Source organism: Chelonia mydas, chromosome 9 (genome assembly GCF_015237465.2).
Source record: "Chelonia mydas isolate rCheMyd1 chromosome 9, rCheMyd1.pri.v2, whole genome shotgun sequence".
Taxonomy (NCBI): Eukaryota; Metazoa; Chordata; order Testudines; family Cheloniidae; genus Chelonia; species Chelonia mydas.
Window position 1 is genome coordinate 87,134,943 of NC_057855.1, and position 20,764 is coordinate 87,155,706.

Below are 20,764 nucleotides of genomic sequence, written 5' to 3' on the forward strand. Positions count from 1 at the left end.
ACACAGGAGGAGAATCAAAGTGTAATCAGCCTACATTTGATTCTTTTTTAATAACATCAAGCCTCAAACTTTGATATGTGAAATGAAGCAGCTACAGTCATATACTAGTTTGCACCGATTCACTTTCTTCCTATTGGCTCTACAGCACTTTGTGTGTGTGTGCTAACGGGTTGCTCATAACTCTGAAATGTTCATAACGCTGAACAAAAGGTTATGGTGGTTCTTTCAAAAGTTTACAACTGAACATTGATGTAAAACACCTTTGAAACTTTACTATGCAGAAGGAAAATGTTGCTTTTAACCATCTTAATTTAAATGAAATAAGCACAGAAACAGTTTCTTTACCTTGTCAAATCTTTTTTTTAAAACTGTCTCTATTTTTTTTAGTTTTTTATGTTTAACACAGTACTTTACTTTTTTTATTTGTCTTTGCCACTGCCTGATTACATACTTCCATTTCCAAAAGAAGTGTGTGCTTGACCAGTCAGTTCATAACTCTGGTGTTCATAACTCTGAGGGGTGTATGTGTGTGTGAAATTCACATATTTCACAGGGACCTCAAATTATTTCTGCAGTGGTTACAATCAGCAGTCACATGCAGATTTTGATTTTGGCTTCAGAGCATAGTGGTAAAATAGCTATTTTATATTAATGATGAAACTATGTAGAACTTTGTTGTATTAAAGCTCAAATTATTGCGGTGTCAGATTTCTATGGAATACCACTGTACAGGTGAACTGAATAAGCACTTCCTGAGTCCTATTCCACATAGAAGTCCATTATGGCTTCACATACACGCACCAGTAGGGAAAGCACTTCCCCCCACCCTCCAGTCTGTGTATTAGAGGTTCAACTTGTTGTCAAGATAGGATTCATTTTGAGTACCACTTTTTTTCGCTTTTGGGAATGTTTGATATTGGAAACACACAGTTCTAAATTTTCAGAGGGACTATTTAAAACAAAAGTGCCATACTCACTCCCGGAGAAGGAAAAGGGCAGGGCAGGGGTTTACTATAGAAACATTTCAGATGGTCTTAAATGAGGCAAATCTGAGTTTAGATTTCTCCTGGAAATGCGAGAGTTTGTTATTTTGAACCCTACTGAAACACATATAAAATCACCAAAGACCAAAGAGTCCTTTACTTAAATTATTTATATATACACACAATATAAAAATTAGATGTGCTATACCTTATTCAGCAAGACTAGATAAAACATGCATATTCATAAAGTGATAAATATTTAAGAGGCATGTATTTAAACGAGAATCAGTTTATAAAAGCACAATGACTCTCTGACTTTAGAATTATATCATAAGCCTACAGTGCCAGAGCTATTTTCTCCTGCTCACCATATACTACATTCAGGATGTCAGTTTATGCTCCCGAGAGCTTGCTTTAGGGCTGCTGTGTAGTGCATATAGTGGTTTTGGGTTATGTATTTCGCTTCCCCAGGTCTTTTTCCCTACTTGTGATCTGTACCCGAGCATATTTTGTCAAACTCATGTTCAAAAACTCAGAGTTCATATTAATTTGGAAAAGAGAAAACCCAAACACCTAGGGCCAGATTGTGATGTTCTTATTCATGGTGGGAGCTGGGTTAAATTTTCCCTTCAAACTTTTTTTTTGGAGGGGGGGAGGGCAAAAATGCAGATCTGGGTCAGCAGAAACATTCTGAGAATTCATGGCAATTTTGTCAAATTGCTTTAGAAGAAATTAAAGAAAAAAATCAAAATGTTTTGTTTTGACTTTTTCAAAATGAAACCTTTGGGGGTTTTTATTCGACACAACTTTTTCTTTAAACATGTCCTTCAATTTCTTTTAAAAAAAAAGTTATAAAAGGCTGAAGATTGAGATGATGTTTCAGTTTGGGTTGAACAAAAGATTTAGTTTGATCTGAAACTTTTATTTTATTAAGTTTTTGGTTCCCTGAACATGCCAACATGAACATCTCGTTTTACGTTGTCCTGAAATGAATTTTTTCCTCATTTTTTGGGGACTGACAATGTACCAAAAAATCCATTATTCTCAGCGCTCTGCTCATGACTTCAGTGGGACCACTCGTACACTGAGCCTCAGTCATGTTGAATGGGACTTATCGCAACCTGTCCTTAGCTGTTCAGGGGAGAATGAAAGTTATCATGTTATTGCAGACTAGGATCTGCAATAGCAGTATTGGGCCCACATTCCCGTTACGCCCACATTCCTGCTCTGGTTCCCCTGCTCTTCTTCATGAACGGGCTGGAGCACCTGTTCATGCCTAGGAGCTCCATGAGGCAGGGTACAGATCTGTTCTGCATGGGCAGGTATTCTACCCTTCGCTGGAAAATGTCACCGGCAGCAGTGCATGGTCAAATTGCCTCAGGGGATGCACGGGCACTTTGCCTGGGTATCTCAACACCAAACCGAGCCCAGCATGTCTATCTAAAATGTGCACACAACGCGGCTCTACAGAACACCAGGGAACTCGGGATGCTCTTGGGCTTTAACCACACCTTTCCCGTGCCAATATGACACATCTCTTGCTGGGTGACTGTCGAAGTTGTTCTGTCCCTTTTGTTAAAGGTTTGGTTCACTTGTTTGGCTGATCCTAGAGAAAAAGTTTTATGTGACTACCAGGGGTTAGCGAATCAAAGAGCAGCTGATGTGAAGCACCAGGAGAAAACTGCTTAAGGCTCTCAGTCCATCCTTACTGTAGCCAATAAAATGTCTAGCTGGAGGACCCAATGTTTGTCCAGGACAGCATCAGAAGAGCTTTTCCAGGAATCTAAGTGCCAAAGAGACTTAGATGATCTCATACTGAGATTATTACCTAAGGCACACAGGCAGGAAAGGCAAAACTATCCTGCGGCCAATGAAACAGAACATGTCAGCTCAGGGCCAGATTCTGGCACACTCACTGAGCAGTACCTTCCTCCGTGCATAGTCCTGTTGAAGTTGTTGGGGCTACTCAGCGTGAATAAGGGTGTCAGTATCTGCCTCTTAGGTGAAATTGCCTGTGCTGTATCCTAAAATTGCTTGAAACCAAACACTGCTTTTCCTAGGCATTGCAGGCAAATTCTAGGCACTGTAATATTCCATCAAACAGAAACTGATCATTTTCGTATTACACTTAGCTGCATGGAATGTGTCTTTTCTTTAACTCTAATTAATAGATTTCAGACCACAGGATTTACACTGTGTTCTGTATTGTAGCAAAGTGTGAAAACAATCATTTCAATTTCTTATACCAAATTACCCTCTCTATCAGACGGTAAGCATCAAAACATAATTCCAGGGAAAAACATGTAAGAGGGACAAAATTGCAAGTTGCGGTTTGCTGAATTGCCAACTCACCAGTAGGTCTTGAAACTTCAGCTATTAGGAGGTATGGCTCTCCAAGCCATCCTGACATCTGATGCTATGGATCATCCACACAGAGGTCTAACCTCTGCTCACAACTCCCTGAGCCTCATTATCCCACCAAGATTTCCTCTCCTTTTTTCCGCTCTGTGCAGTTGGAAGTGAAAGGAGAAAATGAGGTGGCCCTCAGAATGGCTATCTAAATGCTGGAGATATGTAATGTCCTAATGTCATGCACAGTATTCTGGGCTGATATCCAAAATATTCCAGCAGTAGAGCCATAAACTTCAAAAAGAATCAGACAAGGTTAGCAGTAATTCTTTCCTGTTATAGAGCCCTAGATGTTTTATAGTTTTCCAAGCATATGGTGTATGTTCCATTATTCTTTTCCACAAACTGATATTTACCAGAAGACAATGTAAAGAATCTTAATCCATTAGGAATCTTGAAAGTGTAAGCAAAACACATTGCATCAACCCTTACACATATAAGCAAAGTGACGAGAATGAAAGAAGACTTGAACATATTTGCAGCCTATAAGTCGTGACATTTTTTAAATGAAAAGAGTACTGTGATTAATAGAGAGAAAATTATATTTGGCTCTAGCCAGTGTTGTGATTCCCATATTTCCACATGTAACACATTCAGCCCAATATTTTGGTTGGAGGAATAACATCCAAGGCCTTGAGAAAAGACCACTCTGATGAAACAAACAGGAAAGTTGTTGTCTGACACCTGGAAATTCACCAGTTCCTGCAACTGTTGTGAACTCCCTTGACAATTCAACCACTGCAATTAGTTTTCTTTGATGTAAGACAGAGTATGCAAACGGCCTTACATGGAAAGGTTATATGGTAGCTTGAGGTCATCCACAGAGTTTGAGAAATTAGCTGTTTAGCAGCTGGGAAAATTCTCTGCCCCTGTAGCATGCTAGTGTGCACGATTTAGTGATTCTGTTTTAGATTACTTCTTCCACTTGTTTTAGGCAGAGACTCATAAACCTTTCACATCCCCCAAGGAACCACCATATTCTCTTTTCTTCTTGACATTACTGGTATTTGAATCCAGGTTTCCAGAGGTGAAAGGCCAGTGTGTTAGTTCCCTGTGTTACCCACTGTCTGGTGGTTTGAGCTGGTTGGGAATTTTTTTGTTAAAATGCTTTTTTGGTTGGAAAATGTGATTCATTGCAACCAACCCATTTTGCGGAAAGGGTCAGTTTCAACCAATTTCTTGACTCGTAATATTTTTTTTTAAAGTTTTGAAATTGTCCAAAATGTTTTGTTCTGACATTTTCAAAATGAAAAATTCCAGTTTTCCACTTCAAAACAATTTGTTGTTTGTAAATTTAAGCTGATTATAGTAAAAATCTTTCCTACAAAACATATTGCACAAGTGTCTCGGCTGACACCTGCTCTCACCACCTGCCACAATGATTTCATCTAAGCAGATACTCAGTGTGATGTTCCTACAGATAAGCTCATTTTGTATCTACTAGCATTTGGCCACCTTATCATTGAATACTGGCTCATCCCATCTTGGTTTGGGCAGAGTTGGCTATGTTGTGGTGTGTACATAGCCAATTATCTACAATTTGCTAAGGCAGCAATGTGCATGCTTTCCATTATGAAGACGTTTGTCTATGGCCAATTAAGCGTGATCTGCAATGAGCCTGTTTCTTGCAGCCCTCTCCCTTTAGCAGTCTTCAATTCTCCTCCTTCAAGAACAGCTACTGCAGAAGTGACTTGTCCTTTGACCGTGAATATGGAGTGTAGATAACAAGCCTCATTGGGTAAACGCAGTAGTATGCAGAAGAGCTATTCTTGGCCGTCTGCAGATGTAATGGATCGGGCGTCAAGCCATCAAATGTGTCCAAGGCCAAATCAAGAAAATCCATGGCCCTAGACACAACTCATGTGGGGCGCTCATAGCTCCACTTCTATGCTGTGGTCTTTCTCCAGGCATGACCTCACCCACCTTAGAGATGACAGTGGATTTCAGAGTTAAGATAAACAAGACAGATCACATCTCGTGGAGCTACTGTTTCAGGCTGTCTGCAGACTCAGGCATCACTTATACTTGGTTCACATTTTGAAGCTTTTCTTTGCATCATTGAAGATTAGCTACATAATTTATTTTTTACATGAAAGCTGAGGCTCTGATCTCATGCGACTCCAGGAGCTGTGGCACTAGGCACAGGACTATAATGCCTGTGCATTTATCCAGCCGTGATCAGATCCACTACCAACCTTTTAAAAATGCATGAGACAACAGCTATCGAGTCGCTTGTTTATCAAGACATTCCATCCACAGATACCTGATTAAATTACTAACTTCAGAAACTGGACCTTAAACAACAAAAGGGTGAAATTCAGAGTCAGTCTAAATGGGTGCAAATCCGCTAAGTATGACCAGATATTTTATTAACATTCCAGCACCTCAATCAAGGTTGCAGCCCCTTTGTGCTGCAAGGCACTATACAAAGGAAGACAGCGTCCCTGCTCCAAAGAATTTACATTCTAAGCTGACTAGTGACCTCCAAAGAAGGGAGCAAGGGATACCCCCACAAGTACACAGGCTATTCTGTATGACTTGATTCTGAGTGAATTGCATTACATAAATAAATATGTTTGTGCCAAAAAGTGTATGGTAATTTTTGAGTGCGCCATCTGTGTGTTAAAATATACTTTTACATAGTTAAGTGTCAAATCTGGTGAGATCTTAGGTCAAAAATGCATGTGTAATTTGGAGGCTTTTAGAGAGCAAACCAACTATACAAACAAGTGATTCTGATACAAAACATAAAATGAAACGTTAGTTAAGAAGCATATTAAAAATTCAGATTAAACAAAAGCTTCAGTATGACGATCCACAACACTAGCTGTATAATTAAATAAAAGAGACATGTAACTCTCACATGAAAGTAAGGAGAATCTAAAATGCAAAGGCCTGAATCTTCTTTCACTTACATTAGTTTTACACCAGTGTAAGCTCAACTGACTTCAATGGAATAACTACTGATTTACGCCAGTGAAACTGAGACTAGAAACAAACATGATGCTTAGAATGAAAAATAATCCTCAGCATGAAATACATAAAGGAGGCTTTCTTGATGCATGCTATCCGAGTTCAGAATGGCTTTCTGCCTGTAACCCTGTCATCATTTCATCCTGACATGATCTTAATTAGCCTTAGTTCTACTGCAGAGAAGCCTACTGAGGCATTTAGCACCAGCTAATTAATCAGATATTTTGTGTGCAATATAAAAGCAGGACAGCAACTGACAGTGTCAATTCATTGATTGGAGTTAATCCCAACAGAAATTAACCCTGCCTTTTCCCCTTTGAAGGAAACGAGATAGAATGAATGTTCTGACACATTTCCTTTACTATACATTGCTGATTGTCTTCTTTTTCCTTAACAGATTTTTCCTAATGTACCATGACTTCCCATAAAGCATAATTTTTTTCAATTGTTATCATGTGAGTTTAGATGTCACTCATATTTAAGGGCTTTACTGCAGTATAAGTCAAACCACAGACACATTTTAAATGTTTTCATTTCTGCTGCAGGATTTCAGGTGCCTTGTATTTTCTTAGATTTTGTTACCTGATTTAGCAGCACAGCTCCCACTTTTGAGAAACGGCATCAGATTTTTCACCTATTATATAAATATTTGTGGGTGCAATTTATAGCACTTAGGCACCTAGTAGCCTCAGAAAATAAATAAGGTAATTAGGTGTCTAAATGCTATGAAATGCACACACAATTACTTGCAGAATTAGAAGCATTATTGTTTGTCTATTTTATTGTATTTCTCAACTTTACTCTGTTTGGGATGCATCTTTATTCTCTGCACCACAAGAGACATGAAATCATGCTGTCATGTCTATTGATGTCAAAGGGTTAACCATATGATTATACCGTGTGGTGAAGAAGAAAAAAATATCACTACCTAAGGAGAACAGTTTTGTAGGAAAGCTGACTCTCATAGGCTTAGCTTGAAGTAGTTCAGTAAATGACATAAAACCACAGATAGGCTTCTTCCGTTTTGTTTGACATCTGTAATATGCAACAGTATTTAAGTCCTAGTAAATGCAGAGCTTAATGGCTAGCAGTCTCTTGCTTCAGCAGAATACAGTAAAACTACCTGCAAGAACAATTTGCTCAGTAACTAATATTAAACATATGAAGGAGTAGCTTAATGTATCGTGATTTCTCACAGATAGTCCAATTCTAAGAACAAGCCAGTAAGAAGATAACCTTTACAGAGAGGAGGTATTTAAATGATAATTTATTTCAGGAGCTGACAGCAAATTGCTCCACATTTTCTCTCTATAGTATTTATGTCCCAAAGCAGTTGACTATCTATGGTATAAATTATGAAAAAGTATGACAGATCCAGTGTTTTCATTTTCAATGGAATCTCAGCGCAGGCATACGTAAGTCTTTTATTCACTATCCGGGGCAAGCAGCCTTTCACCATTATTATTGTTCAGGCTCTTGAGATGCTCTCTTATTTGAAGACCCATCACAATAGATTAGGCAGGCTTCTGAAACTGCCAAATATTTCAGGTGCTGTCAGTCAGGATTACTGCTCATCAGACGATGGGATTTAATGTCAACTTCTCATTGGATAATGCCCTGCTTCTAATTTACTCTCATGTTTCTTTAAAATACAGTAATTTTAACGTCAATAACAATGATACAAACACTGAGGTTGTTTTCACTAGACTAAACACACAGGATCAAAGTGTTTTGGTTCCTGTTTTAACATGAAGTTGATAATTTATTAACAAGGGTGGCTGAGGACAAATGTAATGGAAGGCAAAGAAAGAACCTTTGGTCTCGCCACACACCAGAACCAAGCTAAAACTTTTCCCAGGCCCAGATTCAGTGAGAGAAGGATTTCTCTTTGCCTACTCTGCCATCCCTGCAATCCTCCAATAAGTACTGACATCTCTTCCATCCATACAAGCTAACCAAAGACACAGAGTCTTCCTTCATCTTGGAAGAGCACCCCTGATACTTCAATAACTCCTGTAGGCTCCTTGCTGGCCCTTTGCTGTCATTGAATTCAAATTTCCCTCATGCTTTCATGTGCGTACCCCCAAGGTACATGAAATATGAAATCCACGCTAGCCAGAACTGCTGGACTCATAATGGGATCTTCAAAAACAACTGTAAGGACCTATTAAGATGATATGAATGAAGAGGCAGAGAGCTCGGTCCAACATGACAACTGTAGGGAGAGAGAGCATAACAGAGCCAGACCCAGACTCCTAGGCCTCGTCTTCACTAGGAAAAAGGTGTGTTTTTAACATGTTTAAAATCTCTGCAAAGACAAGGTCAGTTGTAGTTTTAATGTGTGTTTGCTGGTCAAGGTAAATCTCAGAACCTCTCCTACAGTTTACCATGACGAGCCAACTCATGTTAAAACAACAATTTGCCTTGTATTCACTTAACTAACCTGTTAAAATACACCCTTTTTCTTGGTGTAGTAATTGCCCTAGAGCTTAGAAAGGTTTTAGAGAAGGCTCTACACATATAAATGACTTCCCAAACTAAATCGACCCCCCAAACCTTTTGACTTTCAACCATTGCTAATCATGAACTTGGAGCAATAATGTGTTTCTTTCTCCGAATAAAACATGTTCATCTTAATTCTTTCAGGTCACTTTACCCTAGAAAATATTAAATACCATTTTGTAATGATCATTTGTTGATATTGTTCCTTTGGTTCTGCGATAAATGACATTACCTTCACATAAGATTTCATCTAAAAATACACATGGTAGTTTCATACACTGAATTAAATCAGAGACCCAGTGGTTGTCAAAAGTTTCAAAACTACCAGCATTCTCAACTGCAGAGAATTCTTAATTCTCCATTTATTTCTACTTGATCTCACAGATGAGTAGTACATTTTAACTTTACCATGATCTATGCTTCCCAAAATCTATCAGCGCCCTTATGTCTCTCTACATATTCAGACCCATGTTTTTAAAATATTAGTCTACACAAAATGTCTGCTCAACCTTTAGCTGCGCCAAACATTATGAAAACTTTGCACAAATCCATTTAGTAATAACACGTCAAATGTGGCCTCTTGGGACTTGACCCTTTGTCACTCTGCTGTACACCAAGCCCCTCAGAACTTCATGGCAACGATGGAACCCAGATCCTTTTGCTCCAAAAGTGACATCCCCTGCTAAACTAAAGGAGAATCTCCATGAGCCATGTAGGGCATAGGGCCCACAGTTACCTGTTCTGAATCTATGCAAAGGAGGGTAGTGGTACACATATACATTACTAGTTCATTACAATAAAATGTTACATAGGAATTCCCATACTGAATCAGACCTGTGGCGCATTTAATTCAGTATCTTGTCAATGGCCAGCACCAGATATTTCAGAGAAACCCCTACAACAGACAGACGTGGGATAATCTGCTCCCACCCCCATGAAAAAGCTCATCCTAATTCATAAAAGTTAAAGGCTGATTTAAAACCTGAAGCATGAGATTTAATATCCCTTCCATTTTATTTTTAGTATTAGCTATCATAACTCCAGATATTCTTGTTATCCATGTACATGTCCAGTCTCTCTCTGACACTCTATGCTACACATCTATGTAGTACTTTTCATCCCAAAGACCAAAAAACATTTAATAAATTATATGCTTACCACAGCACTGAAGTGCAGCCACCTCTGGGGTGCAGTTTGGCAGCCACGTGGGAAAACATGCATTACTTTTGCCCAATTTCAGGGCAAAAGCACACAGTTATGACAAGCACTATGGGATCTTTAATGCCAGTGCAAAGTAGGTCTTGTGTAACAATAAACTGCATGGTGTTTACCTTACCTACTTGGAAGATGTCAGCAACCCTATCAGGATTTAAACCTTTGGTTCCAGGGAACGCAGGTATTCCAAAACTGATGCTTACAGCAGTAAGTTATTCCTCCTGCAAACATATTTGAACCTTTTGTTTTCTAGGACAATCAATCAGAAAGAACGACCTGTGTTCAAAGCCAACCATGGATGCATTGTCTGACATCAATATTTCCAGCAAGTTAGATATTGGAAAGCCTCCTAAAATGATGGTCCTTACCTCTTTCTGTATCGTAGAGGTATACAAACTTTTCCCATTTGTAATGAGTCAGAAGGCTCAGGATGGCTCCTTTTAACGCTGGCCGCATCTGAATGACAAACTGCACATCTGCATCTGCTGGGAAGCTGGGTGTGACAAAGGACGTGTGCAGAGCTCCACAAAATGATGTCAGTGTGTTCATGGACATCTGGTCATAGAATCCAAAGATGGCATAAACTCCTCTAGAAAACTGTGAACAAACTAACAAACAAAAAACAGAGCTGTTACAATCTGAAACCACCATGAAGCAGTGTTATATAATCAATGGGAGGGGTTGGGGGAAAAAAGGAAAATTGCAGTTCTGGTTGCGAAGTGTTCAGTGTCAGCCCAAGGAAAGTAACAAGCTCCAGAGAGGAAAGTCCCCTGCTCAGAAGTACATGCTCTGAGCCCACCTGCCTTCATCCCCCAACGTTTAATGCAGAGATTGTCAACTCAAACATTCCAGCTAATCTCAGCCTCTAGGGACTATCCTGGAGAGAGGAGGAGGTCTCAAGATAGGCAAGCCCTTTATCTCTGAGCTACACTGCATACTTGAAAAGAACAGGAGTACTTGTGGCACCTTAGAGACTAACAAATTTATTTGAGCGTAAGCTTTCGTGGGCTACAGCCCACCTCATCGCATGCATAGAATGGAACATATAGTAAGAAGATGTATACACACATACAGAGAACATGAAAAGGTGGAGTAAGAGGCTAATTAGTTAAGATGAGCTATTATCAGCAGGAGAAAAAAACTTTTGTAGTGATAATCAAGATGGCCCATTTAGACAGTTGACAAGAAGGTGTGAGGATACTTAACATGGGGAAATAGAAATAAATGTGTTAGTCTCTAAGGTGCCACAAGTACTCCTGTTCTTTTTGCAGATACAGACTAACACGGCTGCTACTCTGAAAACTGAAACCAGGCAGATGAGACAAAAATATTTCAGCCACCCCTAATCATCACTCTTGCCTAGTAGCCACACATTTTACCTAGCAAGATGCAAGGGAAATGAATTACATATAAAAGAAGCCAGGTCTTCTACATGAAGATATCTTGCTTTCCAAAATACTACACCGAAGCATTCATTTTGACCACAAACGCTAACATTCAGAATCATTAAAGCCTGTTCATCTTAAAAAGGACTCTCCCCAATACCAGGTCGTTGACAAGGCAGCATAGATAACACCTTGAATAGCTACTCAACTGTGAGCATTTGATTTTCTTCCAGGAGACCCAGATGCAAAAATATAAGTGGCATTAAAGAATTTTTTTAAGAGCTTAACCATTGTAAATGGATGTGAGCAAAAGTGGATACCAACAGCAAATAATAGCAGCTGCTATTAGAGAGAAAAGAGGAAGGAATAAATAAAGCACCGACTTTAAAGAAAAGGTTTTCAAAAAGCCTCCACAGCAGTAAAAAGGAAAAGATACAAAGGCAACCACAGTACAACCAGCATTTATTCCTAGGGGTGTGATGACACAGGAATTAACACATTGCCTAAAATGCATTTTTGTTAAACTATGTACCAGTAGGAAATAAAAACAGAAAGTCTGCTATAAAAATTATCTGCTGAAGAAACAAATAAAAACAAACAGAGTTACAGGCAAAATGGAAGTGTATCAAAAAGAAGGGAAAAAATAAAGGCTCTATCAGAAATTATGACAGTATCAGGATCATTGTAACAGCTTAAACTATGTCAACGCTATAAGAAAATCTAGCCAGTTAGGGCATGATCCTGTGAGATGATGAGTGCCCTAACCTCCCACTGACTGAGAACCTTGTAGACTCAAACCCTTAATGCATTCTCATGGATCATGTACTGTAGAGAACACTTAAGGGAATACATTTGTGCTAAATGCCCTGTTCTTTTAAGTGTTCTCCTGGTCAGGGAAGCAAGAAGTGTGCTGTTGAAATCTGAAAACTGTTCGGTCTTCACCATCCCTTTCTGTCTTCTCTCTGCTCTGGGGATGGGGCCCAACAATATGTAAACAACCATAGACATACAATCCCTGTAGCAATATGCTGTCACCCCACATGTGAATGCACTACTACTGCCCTCTACTGGCTACAATATCAGACCTGGTCAAATGTGCATCATCATGTCGTCCTTTTGTGGCTTCAACCTACAGATGACATAAACCTTAAAACAGCTTGGCAGGTGTGAATCTTGCCGAGATTACTACTGCTAAATGAATAATGTTGAACTGGGCTGTACCCAACATATGTTTTCCCATTGTCATCCCAACATAGTTCTGTTATCATCAGCCTTCCTGATGCCAGGGCAATAAGTGCACGGCTAGAACCTAGTCAGGTAAACACTTTAAGTGCTACGTTGATGTAGCAATTTCGATTCTGAAAGGGTTTCAGCAGAAATTATTATATATGCCCAAAGAACTACAGAAAAACATTTTCCATAGATTTACATGATATCAAAGACAACTACAGACTAACACGGCTACCACTCTGACACCTGCCTGACTTAGGGTACCAGTTCTTATTTTTGATCAGAATGAATGCTTGCAAGAAAACTGGCTTTACGTTCACAAGCTGCCAAATACTAAACCAACAGAAACAAAATTTAAAAATATCCTGTTTTTCCCCTTCATTGTAGAGCAACATTTAAGTTCCTGATCTTGAAAGTCCAGTGCCTTAGAATTCCCATCAAACTACCTTGTTTCTGTTATTTCACACAGAGGATATGCAGGGCTTGATTTTCAGAAGTACTTGAAAACTCACAACTTGGCTGAAATCTGTGGGTGCTGAGCACCTCTCAGATTAGGCCCTGTAGTCCCCATCTCTTCAGCCAAATTCTCTCTCTCTTGCCGTTTTAAAAAGTAGAATTAAATTGTGTCTATGTTCTGACTGGCTCATCCCCACTTCTATGGGCATGAGTATTATGAGCAGGGAAGTTGTTTAGTGATTGTGGGCAGATTGGGTATGTGACAGCATCTATGCCAAAAGATGCCTAAAAATCAACAGCAGGATATTGCCGGCCTGGAGCATCTTAGGACAGTTATTCACTACTTTGAAACTGCCTCTCACCTGATACTTGTAATTCTATTTTTCTTAGATACATTTGTTGGATCAAAGAATTTAGTTTTGTCTTAAAACAAAAAGAGCATCTTTTATTTCTCCTGAATTATGTCTACTCAGTACAACTCTACATATTTAATACTTTACAGAGTGACTTGATAAGCTACATTACTTTAGAATATCTTCATCTCTGAAAGCTTCCCTACTTCTTTCTTTGCAGCTTAAGATTTCTGATTACCTATTCAGCACACAGTGTAGGGTGCCAATTTGATTTTACTGGCCCATTTAAAGGGCAAATAAACTTTTATTTTTATAAGGGAAAGATAAAGGGACAGTTATCTTATCCTCAATGCTCATTTGCTTTTTTGAACTTCTAATTCTGTTACGATTTTGTAGCATTTTGTTTCACAAAGTGTTTTGCTCACCCATGGACTTACTGTAGCTGGCTTTCCAACAAGTACATCTTTAAGTGAATTTTAAATTTCCTTACCATTCTAATGCCATTAATCAATGAGCCACATTTAAAAGCAGGTGTATTAGCAAACTACACACCCAATTCTATTTTCCTCCCATATACAACTTTTCCACTGAATGCAGGGCCAGTTTTCATTATTATTATTTTTGATAGTTCAGCACAAATTGACTTATATTTGCTTTTCCTTATTGGAAATACAGAAACAGTCACACACAGAAAGGGACTGTTAAATAAGCAATTTTGTTGCAGCAAAAGACAATGCAATTAATTTTTAAGAAGCGATGTCAGAGCAGGCTCATCACACCCATAATTACTGATTCTATGAATTGCTTTCCCTCTTTACTCACTGCAATATAATCATTAATTCTAATATAGGAAAAGAAACACTAATAATTTTATTTTAGTATTTTAAGTGCAATGGGGGTGTGACAGGTTGGGTCATAGAAACCCCTTGGGACTGCCACCTGATGTGCTGAGACGACCTCTGAGCCCGTTTTCCCTGGCAGCTAGGTACTTCAGTACCATGTCTTGTTGAGCCAGACACGCTAGCCTGCTGCAAACACAGACCCAGGTCTGAACCACGTCCCCCACAAGCTGCAGGTTTAACTGAAAACAGCTTAAGAAGTGCTCCTGTCTCTAGCACCCAGATACCCAGTTCCCAATGGGATCCAAACCCCCAAATAAATCCGTTTCACTCTGTATAAAGCTTATACAGGGTAAACTCATAAATTGTACGCCCTCTAACAACACTGATAGAGAGATATGCACAGCTGTTTGCTCCCCCAGGAATTAATTGCTTACTCTGTGTTAATTATTAAACAAAAGTGATGTTATTAAATATAAAAAGTAGGATTTAAGTGGTTCCAAGTAGTAACAGACAGAATGAAGTTAGTTACCAAGCAAAATAAAACCAAAACACGCAAGTCTAAGCCTAATACAGTAGGAAACTAAATGCAGGTAAATCTCACCCTCAGAGACGTTCCAATAAGCTTCTTTCACAGACTGGACTTCTTCCTAGTCTGGGCCCAATCCTTTCCCCGGTACAGTTCTTGTTCCAGCTCAGGTGGTAGCTAGGGGATTTCTCATGACTGCAGCCCCCTTTGTTCTCCTCCACCCCCTTATATGGCTTTGGCACAAGGCGGGAATCTTTTGTCTCTCTGGGTCCCCACCTCTCCTTCTAAATGGAAAAGCACCAGGTTAAAGATGGATTCTGGTACCAGGTGACATGGTCACATGTCCTGTAAGACCCCAAGCCTTCATTCTCCCCAGCCTGACTCACAGGAAGACTTGCAAGTAAACAGAGCCATCTACAGTCAATTGTCCTAGTTGATGGGAGCCATCAAGATTCTAAACCACCATTAATGGCCCACACTTTGCATAATTACAACAGGACCTCAGAGTTATATTTTATATTCCTAGTTTCAGAAACAAGAATGATACATACAAATAGGACGACCATACTCAGTAGATAAGCTTTGTAATGATACCTTAACAAGAGACCTTTTGCATGAAGCATAATCCAGTTACATTATATTCACACTCATTACCATATTTTCATAACATCATATGGAGTGCAACGTCACAGGGGGTTGTTCATCTGACAAGGAGATGAAGTACAGTACAGTATTTGGTATGCACCCCCACAGAAGAGGGAGGATGTCTTAAATTTAATTTAGGAAGTAATTTTGGTAACAGTAACAAATGAAGCAACGTTATTAGTTATATGGAAAGGCCGGAATGATTTGAAAGTACAACAAGGAATGCAACACACATTTCTTATAACACAACAGCAGCATATATTTCAACACAGCATTTAACGCTACACACATATAGAGAAGGCTGATCCACAGAACTCTCCAAGTAAGTGCTTTGCCTATCCGATAACTAAACCCCTTTACCTTGCTGGTGATTCCCTAGCTTTCCTGATGCATTCATTATTGCTTATGACTATGTGAGCCCCAGCAAAAATGACCTACCTGTACATTCCATACAGTCAGAACGTATTCGGCCTGAAAACAGTACAGCCATAAGTAGTACAAAGATTGTCCATAGAAGAGAGAAGACAAAGTGTAATACTGCATGTGTGGCAACAGCTATGCTGTGAAGAGACACAGATAAACCAGTGGCAGCTGTATTAGCTTAGCCACTGACACTAAACTGGGAGAAGAGGTAGATATGCTGGAGGGTAGGGATAGGATACAGTGGGACCTAGACAAATTAGAGGATTGGGCCAAAAGAAATCTGACGAGGTTCAACAAGAACAAATGCAGAGTCCTGAATTTAGGATGGAAGAATCCCATGCACCGCTACAGACTAGGGACCGAATGGCTAGGCAGCAGTTCTGCAGAAAAGGACCTAGGGGTTACAGTGGACAAGAAGCTGGATAAGAGTCAACTGTGTGCCGTTGTTGCCAAGAAGGCCAATGGCATTTTGGGATGTATAAGTAGGGACATCGCCAGCATATCGAGGGACATGATCGTTCCCCTGTATTCGACATTGGTGAGGCCTCATCTGGAGTACTGTGTCCAGTTTTGGGCCCCACACTACAAGAAAGATGTGGAAAAATTGGAAACATCCAGCGGAGGGCAACAAAAATGTTTAGGGGACTGAAGCACATGACTTATGAGGAGAGGCTGAGGGAACTGGGATTGTTTAGTCTGCGGAAGAGAAGAATGAGGGGGGATTTGATAGCTGCTTTCAACTACCTGAAAGGGGGTTCCAAAGAGGATGGATCTAGACTGTTGTCAGTAGTAGCAGATGACAGAACAAGGAGTAATGGTCTCAAGTTGCAGTGGGAGAGGTTTAGGTTGGATATTAGGAAAAACTTTTTCACTAGGAGGGTGGTGAAACACTGGAATGCGTTACCTAAGGAGGTGATGGAATCTCCTTCCTTAGAATTTTTTAAGGTCAGGCTTGACAAAGCCCTGGCTGGGATGATTTAGTTGGGGATTGGTCCTGTTTTGAGCAGGGGGTTGGACTAGATGACCTCCTGAGGTCCCTTCCAACTGTGATATTCTATGATTCTATGAGTCTAAGCCCATAACCATCTATGTTTGTCCTCTGCAACAGATAGGCCCACTGTTCCCATTTCTTTTGTTCACACTCAAGCTCATCTAGTAGTAATAACAAGCATAAAGTTAGGGAAGAGGAGAGACATTTTGGCACGAGGTAATACAGGGAAGCAGCATAATACAAGAATAGTTGAGACACCCCCGCTAACAGGATAAGAAGTTAACTGCCATTTGTCTCCACTCATATGGCATAAGCGATGAGATGGCAGAAACTGATGAATAAGGATGTCAAGAGAAGATGAAGAACTTTAGGTTCATGCAGGTTTGAAGTGATTCTCATCAAGGGAAGAAAATGTTTGTAGGGCTAACAAACGTAGCACCCAAGAACACAAGGGGTATATTTACACTGCACACTAAACCTGAGTTCCGACTCAGGTTTGAGCTCAATCCCCTTTTCTTTCCACACACAAATCAGTTTGACTCGGGTCAGCAATTGCTCAGGATCCATGTCCTATGACCCTGCTAGGGGTCAGAGCCCGAGTCCTGCTGGACTCAGGTTCAAAGCCTGTCATTTTGCACTGTGGACATACCTCAAGCTGCAGATCTGACTCAGAAGTGTAGTATGGACTCGTTAGCTTGGCTGTGAGACGTAGGCCTAGCAACTGTAAGCCCAGGTTTACAATGCAGTGTGTATGCTCAAACAAGGACTTGGAAACAGTCTCCACAAGCCTGGATCTCAAAAACCCTGGATTTACAATGCAGCGTAGACATAGCCTAATCTGTAGGGTGTCTTCACATTCCACCACCACCACCAATTTGATATAATTACCCTGGGTACACATTTCCTTTCTAATGCTCAAAAATTCATAGAAAAGGTCAGATGGGACCATTAGTTCATCTAGTCTGACCTCCTGTATCCCACAGGCCATTAAATTTCACCCAGCTACTCCTGTATTGAGCCCAACAACTTGTGTTTGACTAAAACATCTGGTCCAGAAAGACATGGTTTGACTGTAACACTTCTTAAACGTACTGTACTTTAGCAGGAAAGAGAAACATATTGATTAGACCAGTATCCTGGTCGCTCCATGTTTAACAGACTTCTTTCCCACAAACAAATTCCTGATGGAGCACTCAAAAGCAGTTGATTTGCCCAAGCTGAAGCCTGAACCTCATTTCACCAAAAGGAAACCAGAGTCCAACTTCCACATCAGAATCCCAGCCTCCCAATCCCACCCACAAGAGTGTTCCATGCAGAATGCTGTGGTTACACCTGATTTCCAGACTGCAAGTCCCTAGGAAGGCTCTAGGGGACAGAGCCTCACAAAGGTGCCTGATTCTTTCCAAGTGGTTATTGGAGGTCTTGCTGTTCCTTTTGATTTTTGTTTTCTAACACTATTTAGTTCTTGCAGCTTCTTGTGGATTATGAATATTCATGACACAGGGAGTTTGTATTAGTTGTGACATTTCTGCAGTCTGTTAGGTGGAAGCTGACAGTATTGCCCTGGTTAGGGAAAAAACTGGCAATTTCTTCTCAAGTGCAGGTTCTTTTCTCTGAGGTCTTTAGGTAAACCAAACCAAACCACCTGCTTTCAGCTGCAGACAATTGGTGTGTCATTGGGGAGATTTATAAGGGTTTTTTTTTTTTTAACTGTGGATAAAACCAACAATACTGACAAGATGATGAGTGAATTTTAGCCTGTTTGTTCCATTCAATGATGTCACTAATAGCCAATTTTTAAAGGTTAGAATGGAGTCCTTACACACCTGGCTTATAGTGTACTTAAGAAGAGACGGAATACTGTTAGAATGGGTACTGGAGACTAGGATATCTGGACCCAATTCCCACCTTCACCCCGACTCATTGTGTAACCTTGGACAAGTTACTTTACCTCTCTCTACCTCAGTTTCCTTCTTGGAAAAATGGGCATAATAAAACTTACCTATGTCACAGTGGCATTGTCAGGCAAGCATTACTGTAATTCTCATGTATTTCTCACAAAACAGATTCTTCAGTTTTGTGCTCCCCATTTCCCTGAACCATGAGATTGTCATAGGGTGGCCCCACCAAGAGCACCCTCCTGCGGCAGGCTAACACAGAACAGGCACACCTGCTTCAATTTCTCCTTCAGTGGTTCCCAAAAACTCCACGCAAGCTTTCTTGACTCACTGACACCTTATCTTCTCCATCAGAAACCTGATGGAAATAATGTGATGAAATGTAGACATCCACCTGATCCAGGCCAGATTCAAACCATTGACCTCGCTGTGAAAGTCACCCTTTCCCCAAACCTTTGAGCCTTCCAGTCACCTTGAGATTATTCATTCTTCACAAATTTATGTTTGATTTACGCCATTCTTCATTCTTCACAAATTTATGTTTGATTTACACCAACCGACTTCATTGCGTTTTACAAGTAGAACACCAACAATAAAAATCTGCCTGCCATATGTACTAATAAAGGCAAGGCAATCTGTGAGCTTTGGTGTTTTCAAAATTAGCACATTTTAAATGTCCTATGTAATGTGCAGGACATTCACAAACACTGCGATTTCAATCATTTGAAAAAACCCCCAAAAAACAACAACCGCCCTCTCTCTGCCCTGACTGGTGCCCCTTTACCTTCTTCAGAAATTCCAAGAAATATGAATCAATGTTTTCAACTTTCTGAAATTTATTTTTGGAGTAGTGATAGGAAGTGTTGCAAAGGGAAATGGGGTTTGGAATGACTGGAAGCATGCTGTGTTATGTTTGTTGCCATCACTTGGTCACTTGCTATTTGTTTACTTAGCTGCTTACAAAGATAAAAATTATGTAGAATTTGGGCCATTACACTGTCTTTACTTGTAGCTTATTGTCCCAAAGCTAACAATTATGTAGAAGCTAGAGAAAGTATGCATAAAATGAGTACTTTGGCATACAACCTGCTAAAGTTTAACAAAAGCTCTTGAAATTCTTTATATTCCTACCTCCTCTACAATGCTTAGGAACCCAAGAGGGCTACCTTCTACTTCCTAACTCAAATTTCTGTTTTCTCAAAATGTCTGATCAGGGCATCTCTTTTGCTAGGCCCCAAATGTATAAGCATTGCTTATCTTTATCCTGGGAAGTTTGATACTTGTTAGATGTTAAACTGTGCAGGATTCAGCATGTTAAAAGAATATTCCTTGTCAAAGGATATTAAACAGATTACCAGGGCCAAATACAAAAGGTAATCTGTTGAAGATTTAGGGAACCAAAATGGAGGTTTAAAGATTAAATTAGATTAAAGGTGAGAGGAATGAGAACCTGCCAGCCTATCAATTAATTTTTTCTTGGAGGATTTCAAAATGAATTAAACATCCGAGGACCATACTTTAATATGTGCTGCTTAGGATATTTCTGGATCTTGCCTAGAAGGATTTATTATTCTTATTAAAATGTTAACAAGGGTTAGTACTCATTGTGCTAAACAATGTTAACATTCCACAATATTCATTAATTTATTTTATTTCCCAGAATGTTCAATTACATTGCAATGAATTACAATGAAACCTCTGATTTATCTCAGGAAGACGATGTCAAAGGGCCACTCTGAAATACGACAGAGACAGGTTGGGTGAGTTAATATCTTTTATTGAAACAACTTCTGTTGGTGAAAGGAACAAGGTTTCGAGCTCCACAGAGGTCTTCTTCCAGTCTGGGAAAGGTAATCCGAACAACACTGCAAACACTTCTTAAACTTGCATTTCTACTTAAATACTGTAGGCTCCATTGCAGCACTTAGTTTTT

At 39.8% G+C, this 20,764-nt stretch overlaps 1 protein-coding gene across 6 annotated transcripts in view; it reads right to left on the reverse strand.

Annotated features, from left to right (window-relative positions):
- The window catches only part of GRIA3 (glutamate ionotropic receptor AMPA type subunit 3), a 220,481-nt gene that overhangs the window by 169,198 nt on the left and 30,519 nt on the right, over positions 1–20,764 (reverse strand). For all 6 annotated transcript variants that reach the window (XR_006283713.1, XM_037909102.2, XM_037909101.2 and 3 more), the window contains exon 3: positions 10,451–10,690. Coding sequence is in view for 5 of the 6 variants with exons in the window: in XM_037909102.2 (XP_037765030.1) it covers positions 10,451–10,690 (240 nt within the window). In the remaining variant the exon portion in view is untranslated. The remainder of the gene's footprint in view (positions 1–10,450; positions 10,691–20,764) is intronic.